General features: G+C 38.5%; 1 protein-coding gene across 2 annotated transcripts in view; it reads right to left on the reverse strand.

The window, feature by feature from the left end:
* Atp7a (ATPase copper transporting alpha) overlaps positions 1–16,618 on the reverse strand; it is a 110,713-nt gene that overhangs the window by 62,357 nt on the left and 31,738 nt on the right. For both annotated transcript variants that reach the window (XM_048417818.3, XM_048417819.3), the window contains one exon: positions 3,217–3,356. In XM_048417818.3, coding sequence (XP_048273775.1) covers positions 3,217–3,336 — 120 coding nt within the window. In that variant the 5' untranslated portion in view covers positions 3,337–3,356. The remainder of the gene's footprint in view (positions 1–3,216; positions 3,357–16,618) is intronic.

Genomic DNA, 16,618 nt, shown 5'->3' on the forward strand with positions numbered 1-16,618 from the left:
AGGCCTGGCATCCTCATGTTAAGATCCTGGAGGAGGCAGCACAATAGATGGTAGGGACTTTGTGAGTCATTCTTATACCATAGTTCCTAGCAAAAACTTCACTAAACTAGATATAATCAAGAACCAACCACACAAAGCCAAATAGCCTAGTAATCTTAAAGTAAGCATAGCTCCAATGTCACTCCCCCACTTAGATTTTCCAAATGCTCATATGTACTCCAACCATTCAATACAAAGGGAACCTCTGTTAAGAGGTAGAGGTGAAATGAAAAGGACAGTAGTCCACTAAAAGACTGTTCAAATCTTGCTTTTGCAAATTGTACAAAATATGACTGTGGGCATTGTAGAAGATATTTGCAATCCCCACCCTTGGGAGACTAAGGCAAGCTCAAATCCTGCCTTGGCTACTCAATGAGGCCCTATATCACTTCTTAGCATTTTGGCTAAGTTCCAACATAAAAACAAAACAAGCCAGGCATAATAAAGCAAACATATAGAAGGGCATGAGTTCAAAGTCAGCTTGATCCAACCTCAAAGCAAGCAAACCAAATGCCAATCCATGCGAGCACATTTGAGATTCTTTCCAGAGTCATAGAGGGAAGTTAGTGCATAGAGAGGCTCTGAAGCTTAAGTTTTATTAACTTCACAATAAATCTATGAGTCTAAAGGCCTAATAGTAAAATTTTTTAAGGGAAAGGTCACAATGTATCCTCTTTCATAAAAGCTTTTGATGGAGGAAAGGCAGAGCTGGAAAAAACTGACCTGTTTCCTTTCAAGCTCAGCAATCAAATTACCAATGTGCCCTGGAAAGTACAGCCTTCAGTATCTATCACTGGGATTCATATAAATCACTGTTGGTAATCCAAAGTGCTTTTATATTACAGCCCTGCTCTTCTTCTTTTACTATTTAATCAGAATGCAATTGCATTTGTCTAACTTTAAACAGACTTTATTAGAAGCGGAAATAGCAGTTTTATATCTAAGTGGGGCACAAGTAGAGTGCTTTGAAAATGAGGAATGTATTTGAAAATATTAAAATGGAATCTAGCTGGGGGTATAGAGCTTTCCAGCATACACAAGGCCCTACTTTTAATCCCCAGCACCACAAAAAAGGCTGCCTGACAAGGTGGTCTGTAATTTTAGCACTTCAGAGAGAAGGAGTAAGATCAAGGACATCCTCAGCTACATAGTGAGTTTGAGACTGACCTGGTATACTTGGGACCCTGCCTGAAGAAAAATGTGGAGAGGACTTTGAAGAGCTGAGTTAAGAGTACTTGCTGTTCTTTCAGAGGACCCAGATGTAGTGCCCAGCACCCACATGGGCAGCTCACAACTGTCTGTAACTCCAGTTCCAGGCAATCCAACATTCTCTTTCACTCTCTTCCAGTACCTGCTCATATGTAGTGCACACACATATACTCAGCTCAGGTATATATACATAAAACAAAATAGATACATAAATATTTTATTAAGTGGAATCTAGCCCTGTAGTTCTGCTTCCTTCCAAGACACCATACCCAGGAATCTTCAACACTTTGATAAGAAAGGGGCTCTGTTCATTTCCTTGACCTCTATGTATAAGCTGAGGAGAACTAGTAGAAGGGGTTCATGGAAAACTGGTGAAATGAGATGAATTAATATCAGTGCTCAGACTCTCAAGACGCTACAAGAGACAGGCATAGGGTCCAAACTGGATCATCTTCACAGCTCCCTTAGTTTGGGCCATTACCTCTATCAAACTCAGTCTGATTCCCAGCTCCCAAGTAAATATCCAGGTGTGGTGCCACACACCAGTCATTCTATTGCTGGGGAGGTAGACACAAGAGGATTTTTGGGGCTCACTAGCTAGCAAATGTAGCTAACTGGGCAAAAATGTTTGTAATCCTATTACTTGGGAGATTGGAAGTGAGAGAAACAGGAATTCAAGGATAGCCTTGGCTAAATTGGTCTAAACTAAATTCATAGTCAGCCTGAGCTACATACACCATGTTTCAAACAAACAAACAAATAAAAAAGATTCTTAACAAAACCTCAAGCAATTGGCAGGCAGGGTGTCCCCCATCTATACTCCTAGCATTCAGGAGGTTGAGACAAGTGAATCACAAATTTGGGTCTAGCTTGAGCTAGATAGTGAACCCAAGGCAAGCCTGGCTACGCAAATAGATCCTGCCCCATTAGCTACCCCCAGAAAGAGAAATAATACCAAAAAGACAGCCACAGGTGTCCCCTGTAGTGTTGGGGTGGCTTAACAGCCCTTTTAAACAGCCTAGACTTCAGCAGACATAGAGCCCATGCCTATAAACCAGCATTCTGGAAACTGAGGACAGAAGACTGATAGTCTGAGATAGGACAAGGCCATACAGTGCCAGGCCAGCCTAGCACACTTTTGCTTCAAAACCCCCAAAATAAATAAATGTAAAATAACCTGCTAGGGATATAGCTTAGTGATAAAGCTCTTGCCTAACACGGGCAAAGCCCTAAGTTCAAACTGTAGTACTACCCCCTGAAAGGTAAATAACCTGAACTTCAATCGCAACCTGAGAAATCTGCTGATGCTTAAAGAATGTTAAATAATAATAATGTTTTAGCTATGTCACATAAACTGTGATCACAAAATAATCACTATGCTATAAAACGATAAAAAAATTCCTAGCTCATTCTCTGAGATCATATATTTTCACCCAGCATGAAGTTAAAAGTAAATTCAATCTCGTCATGACCCTATATACTTAGAATTCTAGCATTTGGGAGCTTGAAGCAGGAGGATCCTGAGTTTGAGGCCATTTTGGGTTACATGTCCAAACCTTGTTTCAAATAAAAAGACAGAAATTAGGAGTAGTAAAAAGCACACATATGCAACCGCAATTGAGTCCATATTTGAACATCGTTCTTTTTCTTTGCTGTTTTTTTTTAAGACTAAGACTGATTGTGTTATCCATGCTGATCTTTAGACTCCTGAACTCAAGTGATCCTCCTGCCTCAATTATACCTGGCTTTCTTTCTTAAAACAGAATTAACTAGATAAGTTATTATTCTATAACTATTATATAGTTATTATTATTATATATTATTATACAGATTATTTAGTATCAGCTTAGCAGTGTATTTTTTTTCAGTCAAATGTGTCGATTTGATGGCTTCAATCCCAGTAACAAAAGTAATTCTTACCAGAATTATTGTTGATGGCATCTTACTAATTTACAAAGAGAAACTTACTTTAATGTGATGGACACCATTTGCTTTCCCGATCTGCTGTTCAATGGTCCGGACACAGGAAATACATGTCATTCCCTCAACAGAGATAGTGACTGAATTCACATCCATACTTGGTTCCATTTTTTGATGTCTTTACATTCCTGTTAGAGAATATAAAATCATTAATTCAGTCACGGAAATAATCTTCATCACCTTTTCTACACACCTTCAATTGAAAATGTGCTAATAATAAAATGTGATCAGCATTCTTTCATACTTGCTGAGGAAAACCTTTCAACTAATCTTTGATGAAGTAAAGGAAAGTAGATTTCTGTGGCTAAGCTAATTACAAAAACAAAAACATACAACACTGAAGTAATAAATTTTTGGGACCAACAAGATGGCTTAGTCAATGACCTGAATTCAAGCCCCTGGACCTATATGGTAGAAGAGAAACACCTTAAAGTTGTTCTTTGACATCCACATACAGGCACACACATAAAAATAAGCAAAATAAAGGAAATTTTAAAATGTAAATTGTCTTTATAAACTACTTTCCTGATTATGAAATATGTTTAGCATATAATCTCATGTAATATTTGGATGTGGACCGAAGAACCAAAACAGCCAAAAGTCCTTAGGCTATTCATAGAGTTCTACATGATTTCCCCTGTCTGCCCACCTCACACTGACCTCTCTGGTCTCCAATCACCCAGCACACCTGACTCTGTGCCTATCATGCTGCCTACTGGGTGACTGCCATTCAAGGGCTTTGGTTTAGCTATTCTCTTGGTTTGGGACTCCTCACTTTCAGAAATCTGCTTAGCTAATTTTCTGGTCCGTTTGAAGTCTTTAACCTTTGTCATGGGGCCTACATTGATACCATGTTTAAAATGGCAACCTATATAGCCCTTCAATACAAACATATCCCTATTCCCCTTATGTCTATTTTTTTCTATAGAACTCTCTATCTTCTAATATGCAGTTCCACAATTTGTTTATTTATTCTGTTCATTGCTTACTAAAGTCCTGTCTTCTTTTAGAGCAGCGGTTCTCAATCTGTGAGTCATGACCCTTCTGGGGGTCAAATGACCCTTGCACAGGGGTCGCCTAAGACCATCAGAAAACACAGAGATTTACATTACAATTTCAGAACTGTAGCAAAATTACAGATATGAAGTAGCAACGAAAATAATTGTATGACTAGGGGTCACCATGACATAAGGAACTGTATTAAAGGACACAGCACCAGGAAAGTTGAGAACCACTGCTGTAGTGAGTTTACAGCACATTCACAGACTCTGCTGCTCCCTTCAAAAATGGAATGTAACCCTTTTCACCCTGAGTATGACGTAGACTTGGTGATGCTTCCAATGAATAGATTATGATGGCCATGACAATATATTAATTTCTAAGACTAGCTCATTAAAGGTATTGGGGACTATGAGTGTGGTGGTGTCTACCTGTAATCTCAGGACTTGGAAGGCTATGGCAGGAGGATATCAAGATGGAGGCTAGTCTGAGGTAAATAAAGAATTCAAGGCCAGGCATCGGCTGCTCTTCTTGAGGGCCTGGTTTTAACTCCCAGAATCCACATAGTGCTCACAACCATCTGTGATTCAAGATTCGGGGATTCCTACACCCACTTCTACTCTTTTTGAGCGCCAGGCACACACGTGGTACACAGATATATATATGAAGGCAAAACACCCATACATAAAAAATAAAATATTTTTAAAAATAGTTCAATCCAAGTTCAACTTATATAGTAATACTCAGTGTCAAATAAGTAAGAGGGGAGAGGAATGTATGTTTGCTTATATGTACACATGTATATGATAGAGTCCAGAGGACAACTTGTGGGAATTAATTAGTTTTGCCCTCCCATCATGTGGGTTCCAGGGGATCCAACTCAGGATATAAGGTTTGGTGGCAAGCCCCTTTATTTGGCCATCTCACTGAGTCCATGTGTTCATTCTGAAACCCGGATGAAATTCACATGCTAAGAAACCCAGTCTTTCAAGTGTTCCAGTTCAGTGGGTTTTGGTATATTAAAAAGATATACAACCATGCCAGGTGGTGGTGGTGCACACCTTTAATCCCAGCACTTGCGAGGCAGAGGCCAGCCTGGTCTACAAGAGCTAGTCCCAAGACAGGCACCAAAGCTACACAGAGAAATGTTGTCTCAAAAAAACAAGACAAACAAAAAAAAGATGTATAACCATAACAATCACATGGTTATAGAACATTTTTCATTTCCTCAAAAGAGAAACCTCCAGCCTGGCAAAATTACTGAGCAGGAAAAGGCACCTACCACCAAGTCTGACAACCTGAATTCAACCCCTGAGACTCACACAGTGGAAGGAGAAGAAACTCCTCCGAGGTGATCTCTGATCTCCACTCACATACTCAGCTGTATGCATATGCACATACATATACAAAATAATAAATGAAAATGAAATGAAAAAATCCCCATTGTCATTATCAGTCATTCCCTTCTACTCAATCCTCGGAAAATACTGATGGACTTTGTATTTCTGCAGATATGCCTATACTGGCCATTTGCTGTAAATGGTTTCATTCAATATGTGGTTTTATGTCTAGATTCTTGTAGTTAGCATATTTCAAGGTATACTGACATTTCATTCTTTAACGTTTTTAATGGTAGCTACTAACGTATAAAAGCATTTAATTTTATGAAGTCTAATTTATCCACTGTTTTGCTGTGTTGTTTCTTTTATTTGTGCTGGGGATCAAATCCAGAACTTGTACTTGCTAAGCCAAGGGCTCTCCCACTGATCTTCAGGTAACATCCTTATACATGCAGATACGCAATTCTCTCAGAAGCATTTTAGTTTTATTGTGACATGGCTGACATTTATATCACCCATTTAAAGTATAAAATTCAATGGTTCTTAACGCATGCATCCACAAGTGTAGCCATAATCACAGTTAATTTTAGAACATTTTTATCACCTCATAATGAAACCTTATCCCCTCACTAACTCCTAAGGTCATCCGCCCTCAGTGTCAGGCAACCACTAATCTTTCTGTATATATAGTATTCCTCTTCTAGTTATTTCATATTACTGGAATAATATATGCTATCTCTTGTGACCTGGCCTCATTTTGCTTGTTTGTAACTTTAATGTATAATGTATATTACAGTAGAATAAATGCACATCTTGACTATCTAATTGTTAGCTGATGTACATTTGAGTTATTTCCACTTTTGCTTCTTATAAATACTGATGTTACAAATGTTGGTAGAAATTTTGTGCTTTCATTTTCTTTAGGTAAACTGAAGAGTGCTGTGTCATAACTCCACTTAACTAACTGCCTGAGGAACTACCAGGGTATTCCATAGCAGCTGTGTCACTGGGAACCCCACCAATAGTATATGAGAACTTCAGTTTCCTTATGTCCTCAGAGACGCTTGCTGCTATCTGCTTCTTACTGTGTGTGCAGTGATGTTACCTTTGTGATTTTGAGACAAGGTCTTTTTCTTCCTTACTGGATGGCTTGAAACTTTTAATCTTACCACTTTACCATCCTAAGCGCTGGAATTACAGATGGGGACCACCATGCCCTGGCTCTGACTTTTCTCATACCATACTAGTAGATAGGAAAAGGTATCTCACGGTTTTGATCCCGATTTCCTAATTACTCATAATATTACGCATCTTTTCAAGGGCTCAAGTTGCTTCTTGTCAGGTATTTTGACACAGCTCTTTTAATAAAAATATTCTCTTGGTATTCACATATTAGGGAGATCAGAATACAATGTCTGAACATAAATGAAAGTTACAGTAATACAGTTGGATTTCCCACAACATCTTAACTTAAGTATGGCAAATAAACTATGAATACATATATTTTTCTTTTGTTTTTCAAAATTCTATTTCAACTAGACCACACACATAAAACTTCAGAGGATTTCATCATCCACTTACTGATAACACATACATATGGACATAATACATATCAAATATGACTTTCTGTCATATCCATATAAATTTTTTTAAATGTCTTTAAAGTAAGTATAAAACTGTGACTATGTATTGTAACCTTGCACTGTATTTAGTAAAATGACTTAGGAAACAGTGCATAAGCAATTTCAAATTTTATATGGTATGAAAAAAATGTGGGCTTTGTATCACAATATCAAAGAGACAAATCTGGTACACGGCTATTAATAGCAGGTGACTCTGAGAAAAAAGCATTCAACAACACTAAGGGAAATAATTTCTAGTTATTAAAATAGTTTAGTCACTCCCTAAACAGACAGTAATGCCATTCCTACAAGAAGAGTAGCATTACAACTAGACCATCATCTCTGATACAAACCCCAAATGTACACAGTCCAGAACCACTTCTTTTTTCCCCTTTCTTTCCTTTTTTTTCTTTTTTGGTTTTTTGAGACAGGATTTCTCTGTGTAACAGTCCTGGCTATCCTAGAATTTGTTCTGTAGACTAGTCTGGCTTTGAACTCACAGCAACCTGCCTGCTTCTGCCTCCCAAGCACTGGGATTAAAGGCATATGCCACCACTGCCTGGCCAGAACCCCTTCATAGAAACACAAATAGTTTTAAATTCCTGTAAGATAAGGCCTCATGATTTGGAGGTTTCTGGATTCTTAATAAATTATCATACAGTAAAAAAATTAATTCTTTTTTGAATATAATTATATCCAGATAGGTTTTTTTAAATCCTTGTGACAATCAAGGAAATAAACTAAAATCATAACTGAATATCATTTATCTGACAAAAATTTCAAAATCTGACCATACAGGGTACTGATATAGAATGACAGTATTTTTTCACTTATTTATTTTAGTTTTTCGAGACAGAGTTTCACTGTTTTATCTCTGGCTGTCCTGGAACTTGCTTTGTAGACCAAACTGGCCTAAAACACACAGAGATCTGCCTGACTCTGTGTTGCAAGGAGGCCACTTGTTGGTTCCCAGCTGTTCAGCCCCAAAATAGTCACACAGAAACCATACTATTTAAATCATTGCTTGGCCCATTAGCTCAGCTTCTTATTTGCTAGCTCTTACATCTTAATTTAACCCATCTCCATTAATCTGTGCATCACCACAAGGCCGTGGCCTACTGGCAAGGTTTCAACATGTCTGTCACCCACAGCAGCTCCATGGCTTCTATCTAATTCTGCCTTTCTTCGTCCCAGCATTCAGTTTAGTTTTCCCCGCCTACCCTATCAATAAGCCAAGGAAGTTTTCTTTATTAATTAACCAATCATATTCACAGCACACAGAGGGAAATCCCATGTCACCTGTCTCACAAATGCTGGGATTAAAGGCATGCACCACCATTGTTCAGTAACAGTATCTTTTTTATTCATCTGACTAATATAAATTTCTACAATTACAGAGATTATGTGGCAATATCTGGTAGAGTTAAAAATATGAATATAACAGAAGTCAACCTCTTCTATCCCTCTGCTTTTACCCTAGGGAGAGTCTCACAGATGTGCCTGAGAAAGCATAAAGGAGGTGGCTCACACCTGTAATCTCAGCACTTGGGCAGACACAGGGCTGCCTTAAATTTGAGACCAATCTGGTCTGCATACACAGAGAGTTTCAGAACATTTAGTGCTATTTAGTGAGACCCTATCAGAAAGAATAAAAAGGGAGATTGAGAAAGAGAATGAATATGAACAAAAAGTCTCACTGAAGCAGTCTTCCTAATAATTAACATTTTGGAAATAACCTAAACGTTCATCAGTGAATAAATGAAATAGAGATTTGTTACAATGTCATGCTGGAGTATGATACAGCAGTTAAAATTAACCAACTAGAAAAGTGATTCTCAGTGCAAGTGACGTCACCAACAATGGGACATTTTGCAATGTCTAGAGACATTGAGGTCAAGCGAGAGGATTACTGGCCTCTAGCAAATATAGACCAGGGACACCACCAAGCAACCTGTGATTGAGAAGCCCCTTATAAAAATTTATCTGGCCACAAATATCAGCAGGACAGGCTGAAAAACTCTGAACTAGAGCCATGAGCAAAAAGGTGAAACCCCAGAATTGAGACAGAAATGTTTTAGGATACAAAAATGTAAAACCATAAAACATTTTCTGTTCTGTTTACATGTACACAAATATAAGAAGAAACGGGGTGGAAAAAGAGAAGGAGCGTGACTGTAGAAAAAAGCAAAAGAGCAGTCCAACTAATTAGGTGATTGACTTCTTAGGCTGGATAGTGGACACATAAGTATGGTATAAGGTCTCCTCTTTCTACGGGCCTCTCATTATAGTTTTCTGTGTTTTTTTTTGCGGGGGGAACAAGATCTTGCTATGTATACCAGACTGATGTCAAATTCACTATGTAGCCCAGGCTGGTTTCAAATTCACAGAAATATCCTCTTCCTCTTCTTCTTCCTTTTTTTTTTGTTTTGTTTTGTTTTGTTTTTTTGAGACAGGGTTTCCTTGTAGTTTCTAGAGCCTGTCCTGGAACTAGCTCTTGTAGACCGGGCTGGCCTCGAACTCACAGAGATCCACCTGCCTCTGCCTCCTGAGTGCTGGGATTAAAGGCATGTGCCACCACTGTCCAGCAGAAATATCCTCTTCTTTAAGCCTCCTAAATGCTGAAACTACAAGAATGCAGCACTCTGTCTGAATCCCAACTGTTTTTTTCTCTTGAGACAGGGTCTTATGTATTCAAGGCTGGCCTCAACTCCCAGGTGGTCTCTGTCTCCCAAGTACTAGAGGTGTAAGCATGCAATAGCACGCCTGACTCCTTACTGCATTTGTTTTCTTGAGATGGGCTCTTATTATTTAGCCTAGGCTGATCTCAAACTCATGATCCTCCTGCCTCAGACTATCAATATAATGAATTTTTAAGATAGGGTCTCATATAGTACCAGCTGCCTAGAACTCAGAGATCTACCGCTTCTGACTCCTGAGTGCTGGGATTAAAGGGGTGAGCCACTATGCCTGGCTCTGTAATAATTTTTACAGACAAAGGGCCATTTTAAGAGAAAACAATTGAAGAAGATGTAGGGAATGTAGAGAAATTAGAAGTTACAAAAACTGAAATATAATTTAGTTAGACTGACAATTATACTGAGATAATTAACAAATAATTCAGACATATAAGTAGTCCAAATCACCCATTTCTATAACAGCAGAGCTATACAAACATGCCTGCTTTGTTAAATTTAAAAAAGTCTGTTTAGTTAAACGCATGGATAATTTCTAGCTATGCAAACAACACTGAACTAGTTGCCTCCAGGGTAGTAACACAATATTTCCAAATTGACTTAATTTTTCCTACCCGTTTGCTTTCACTGGAAATCACTACCACTGCAATGTAAACAGACAGAAAAGGCCATACCCTCTGTTATTATATATAACATCCCTTTACTTTAAATTGTGAATGCTTTCAAAAGGAAAATTAATCCTACTACATAATCTGTTTTCAAAATAATGAGTGCTAACTTTCTTTCATCAGACAACTGTCATTAAGAAGGACTAGGATCCAGATGAAACAGATGGAGTATGTAAGGAGTGTGCTTTACTACATAATTGTTCTTTTCATGTGGCCATTCTTACAAGATTAGGAGTCAATACTAAAAGAAATATTAGTAAGGTCGAAAGAGCATAGAACATTTGCTTTACTGGCTATTTTATGACTCTTACACTAGTCAGAGCATCTGCAAATAATCAGTCATACAACAGCAATATGTGTACCTCAGATTCCTACAGTACTGCATAGCTGAAAACTTTCACATACATATCTCAATAATCCTGCTATATAATAATCAAAGTGGTAAACTCCTTCAGAATAAAGGAGCTAAAGCTCAGATGCACTCACACAGACCAGGTCAGGAAGGAATCCAGGGTTAATCATAGCATCAAAATGATTAACTTAATAGGGCAATGTTTGCAAAAGCCATAAACCAAAGCCAGACAAAAATGAAGTAATATGGAAGAATGCTTGAAAAATATTAGTACCCTGCAAAGAAAACAGATGAAGACAGGTTCCCCGGAAGTTGATAAGTATTCTTCAGGTCTCCATGAACCTTTCTATTACAAGCTAAACAACTGCTGCCATCCATAAGACTAGAAGGAGAGAGAGTGAGTATTTCCAGTGAGTGTGACAGGGCTTTAGTCAGGGCAGCTATCATCCTCAAAGGTGGAGGAAATCAGATTGAACTGCTTAACATCATGAAAGAATCAATCACTTTCCAACCCTTAAATGTGGACTTAATGCAGCAGTCTTAGATTCTAAGAAAAGAGGTGGTTGGAATGTCTGTCCTTATCAAAACAATCATCGGATTCAAGCTTGGCAGATACAATTTGCAGGCAAATTAAAGACTTCCTATAATAATAGTTTTTTTCATTGTCTTTCAGTTCTGAGTACCTCATCATTAATCAACAGAACTAGTCTCCAATACAGCTTTCTTCAAGGGGAAACATCTACTTTAAAATTTTACTTCTAAGGCAAGGCAGTATTCCAAATCATGCATGCAAAAAATTAAATACATATGAAAATTAAGACTGTCAAAATTTAACTATTCATATAAAGTTGAAAAAATCTATATTTCATATTTGTTGGTTGGTTGGCAAAAAGTAAAGTATAAAAATATAATAGAACCAAGTGTGGTGGTGCATACCTTTAATCCCAGCACTTGGGAAGCAGAGGCAGGTGGATCTCTGAGTTTAAAGACAGCCCATTCTACAGAGCAAGTTCCAGGACAGCCAGAGCAGTTGTACAGAGAAACCTTGTCTCAAAAAACCAAAAGGAAAAAAATGGGGGTTTTTTGATCCTAAGGCGCAGAGATGATTGCAGAAGACGGTAATGGAAAGACTGTAAAGGCCAGAGGAAGAGGAAGTTTGCTGTGAAATTGTATCTCCTAGAAATGTCAGAGAAACTATACCCAAGTCTCACCAACATGACTGCTTAAACAAGAACTAAAAAAGGATGACACCAATCAACATGCCAAAGAGAAGAGGCGAAGACCCAGGAGGTCTCAAGCCTATACAAAGAATTTCAGGCAACTAAAGAATTCTGAGAGTGGGGGAAATCGTCATCCCCAGGGAAGAACACAGCAGTTGGTTATGCAACACCAAATAGTCGGCCCTGAAAACATACATACAAGTAACATTATATAGACAGAGCAGGTTGTATTTCTATAACTAGAAACACAAAAAAAAATCAAAGAAGCCATGATTTAAATGAGAACAAAGGAACACATGGAAGGGACTAGAAGGAATAAAGAGAAAGAGGAGTGATGTAATTAATTATATTATAATCTCAAAGAATAAAAAAACATTTTAGAGCATTTTTGAACCCAGGGCTTTGTGTATGATAGGCAAGTGTTATTCTACAACTGAGCTATAGCCCCAGCCTTAATGGTGCTAATTATTTAAAAGTCTTGAGCTGAAGAAATGATTCAACAGTTAAGAGAATGGCTCTTCTTCCAAAGAAACTGGATTTAATTCCCAGCATCCACATGGCGTTTGATAATCATCTGTAAGTCCAGTTCCAGAGGATCTGATGATCTTTTCTGGCCTCCATAGGCACAGTACATGCAAGTAGTGTGCATATAGATAGAGTGACAGATAGACAGATAGATAGACATACAGACATACAGACAGCACACATCTAATCCCAGCACTCGGGAGGCAGAGGCAAGTGGATCTCTGTGAATTTGAGGACAGCCTGGTCTACATACTGAGCCACTATCTCAAAACAACCAACAGAGTAGTATTGTACCAAGACAAAAACAATTTAAAATTAGGTAAATAGGACTGGAGAGACGATGCTGTGAAATTGTATCTCCTAGAAATGTCAGAGAAACTATACCCAAGTCTCACCAACATGACTGCTTAAACAAGAACTAAAAAAGGATGACACCAATCAACATGCCAAAGAGAAGAGGCGAAGACCCAGGAGGTCTCAAGCCTATACAAAGAATTTCAGGCAACTAAAGAATTCTGAGAGTGGGGGAAATCGTCATCCCCAGGGAAGAACACAGCAGTTGGTTATGCAACACCAAATAGTCGGCCCTGAAAACATACATACAAGTAACATTATATAGACAGAGCAGGTTGTATTTCTATAACTAGAAACACAAAAAAAAATCAAAGAAGCCATGATTTAAATGAGAACAAAGGAACACATGGAAGGGACTAGAAGGAATAAAGAGAAAGAGGAGTGATGTAATTAATTATATTATAATCTCAAAGAATAAAAAAACATTTTAGAGCATTTTTGAACCCAGGGCTTTGTGTATGATAGGCAAGTGTTATTCTACAACTGAGCTATAGCCCCAGCCTTAATGGTGCTAATTATTTAAAAGTCTTGAGCTGAAGAAATGATTCAACAGTTAAGAGAATGGCTCTTCTTCCAAAGAAACTGGATTTAATTCCCAGCATCCACATGGCGTTTGATAATCATCTGTAAGTCCAGTTCCAGAGGATCTGATGATCTTTTCTGGCCTCCATAGGCACAGTACATGCAAGTAGTGTGCATATAGATAGAGTGACAGATAGACAGATAGATAGACATACAGACATACAGACAGCACACATCTAATCCCAGCACTCGGGAGGCAGAGGCAAGTGGATCTCTGTGAATTTGAGGACAGCCTGGTCTACATACTGAGCCACTATCTCAAAACAACCAACAGAGTAGTATTGTACCAAGACAAAAACAATTTAAAATTAGGTAAATAGGACTGGAGAGACGATGATTCAGTAGGTAAAGTGCTTGTTGCACAAGCTTAAAGACCTAAATTCAATCCGGATTATCCAAGTTAAAATGGCAAGTATGCCCATCATAGTAACCCACTCCTTTAATCCTAGTGATTCCAGAGGCAGGCAGATGTCTGCAAACTCAAGGCCAGCATAGTCTATATAGAGACTTTCAGGCCAGCTAGGGACTACACTGTAAGATCCCATCTCAAAAATTAAATGGAGAGGGGAAGAAGACAAGCACAGTGAATTTAACTCATAAACCTATCACTGAGGACGCTCACTAGCCAAATAGCTTAGCCTTGTCAGCAAGGCCCAAGTTCCAGTGAGACTGTCTCAAACAACAAGGTAGAAGGAGTCTAAGAAACAGCACTCTTAAGTTGAAGTAAGTCTGACCTTCATATCTCACATGTAACAGGGTGGCACAGACACACATAAAAAAACTGGGCCAATGTCCTCAAAAAAAGATATAAGTAGGATAAATAAATATGTACAAAGATGTTTTTCCTAGTATTCTAGAGGTTGAGGCAAAAGAATGCTGAGCTTGAAGGCAACTTTACCTCCATAACCAGACCCTGTCTCAAAAAAAAAGTTTGGCTGCTTCCTTAATTTAGAGGACAATGAAAAGTCTAGGACCAGTAGGAGGCCAGAACCCTTGCTTTTTCCCAACATACAGACCAAAAAGAGGATGATGCAAATGCCTATATATCAAGCCGCTCTGGAATTCCCTTAAATACATGGAGTAATTTCAACAATTCCATAAAATATTTATAGGAGGTATATGGGTGTGCTCTCTTGTACGTGTGCAGCGGAGGCCGGAAATCTACTTTAGTTATTATCTTTCACTCTCCACCATAATTTTTGAAGACAAGATCTCTCATTGAACCTGATCACCACTATCTTGGCTAGGTCAGCAAGCTTTCAGGATCCTCTGGTCTGCATCCCAGAACTGAAGTTACAGGCACAAGACCCCATGGCTGGCATTTCTGTGGGTTCTTGGGATCCAAATTCAGGTCTTTATGCTTCTACAGCAAATACTTTACTCACTGAGTCACTGCTCCAGCCCCTAGAACTGCATAAAAAACATTTGAACAGAAAAACTGAACATTGATAGTCAAAATAAAAAAAATAAATTCTACAAAAGATGAACTGAAGAATGAAGACCAATCTAATAGTGTGCAGTACTCATACGAAAGCTGGTGGAAAGAGCTAATTCAATATTTTGAAGAAAATGATAGATTTACATGCTGTTTAAACAAAAAATATTGTTAAGTCAGGCCTTCAAAAGAGGACAGGACAGGCTTCAGAGTGGAACATAAACCAGCTTGCCACACTTTTTAACAGCCAATATAGAAGTTGAAATTCAAAAACAAAGAAGAGGAGGAGGGAAGAGGAGGAAGAAGAGAAAGAAGGAGAAGGAGGAGGAAGAAAGAAAGAAAGAAAGAAAGAAAGAAAGAAAGAAAGAAAGAAAGAAAGAAAGAAAGAAAGAAACTGAACTAGATGGGGACCTGAAACAAAGAAGAGATGAAAAACCAAAAGTTACATGGAACATAAAGTAGCCTTAGAGAGCTCTTAAGACACCTGTAGACTGGTATGCTTAGCTCACCGAAAAGATTTCCCTACTTAAACACACACAGTATAAAATCAATTTTGCTTTTATACCAATTTTTTTTGGTATATTATAGCCTGTGAGAACTCTCTTGTCTGCTCTTGGCATGATTGCATTTTTTTCTAGAATTAGGGGGATATGAATATGTGGGTGTGTGAGGGAAAGAGAGGTCTTGTGTCTGTGCGGGTGAGTACATGCATGCGTATGTGTGGAGAACAGAGGTTGACATCACTTGTCTTCCTCGATCTCTTTGCAGCTTATTTTTTGTGACAGGGTTTCTCACTTGACCAGAAAGTTCAATGATTCAGCTAGGTAGGCTGTCTGGCCAATGAGCTCCAGGAATATACCTGTTTCTGCCCCCATAGCACTGGGATTACAAAAACATGCTGCCTGGCTTTTATATGTACAGAAAGCACTCTACCTAGCTGTGCGGTAGTGGTGCATATGCCTTTAATCCTAGCACTCAGGAAGCAGAGATCTGATGTGGGATGCCTTTTTGTACACTGCAGATAAGTGCTGCTTTTATTGGTTGATTAATAAAGCTGTTTTGGCTTATGAGAGAGCTGAATATAGCTAGGTGGGAAAGCTAAGATAAACCCAGGGAAAAAGAAAGTGGAATCGGGGGAGATGCCAGCAGCCACTGGGGAAGCAAGATGTGAGATAACAAGCCACGGTCCTCATGGTAAAATATAGAATAACAGAAATGGGTTAATTTAAGATTTAAGAGCTAGTTAATAATAAGTCTGAGCTAACAGGCCAAAGAGTTTATAATTAATATTAAGTCTCTGAGTTGTTATTTGGGAACTGGCAGGCATGAGAGAAACCGCCCAGTTACAGAGATCTCTGAGTTTGAGGCCAGCATGGTCTACAGAGTGAATTCCAGGACAATCTGGGCTACACAGAGAAACCCTGTCTTAAAAACAAAATAAAACAGAAGGCACTACACATGAAGCACTGGATTTCTAGCAGTGCATAAACCAACCAGGCATGGTGAAGTATGCCCTTAACTCCAGCACTAGGGAAGTGGAAGCCCAAGGTCATCCTTGAGTACATAATGATTTTGAGGACAGCCTAGACTACATAAACCT

Source organism: Myodes glareolus, chromosome X (genome assembly GCF_982192425.1).
Source record: "Myodes glareolus chromosome X, mMyoGla1.1, whole genome shotgun sequence".
In the NCBI taxonomy this organism is placed as follows: Eukaryota; Metazoa; Chordata; class Mammalia; order Rodentia; family Cricetidae; genus Myodes; species Myodes glareolus.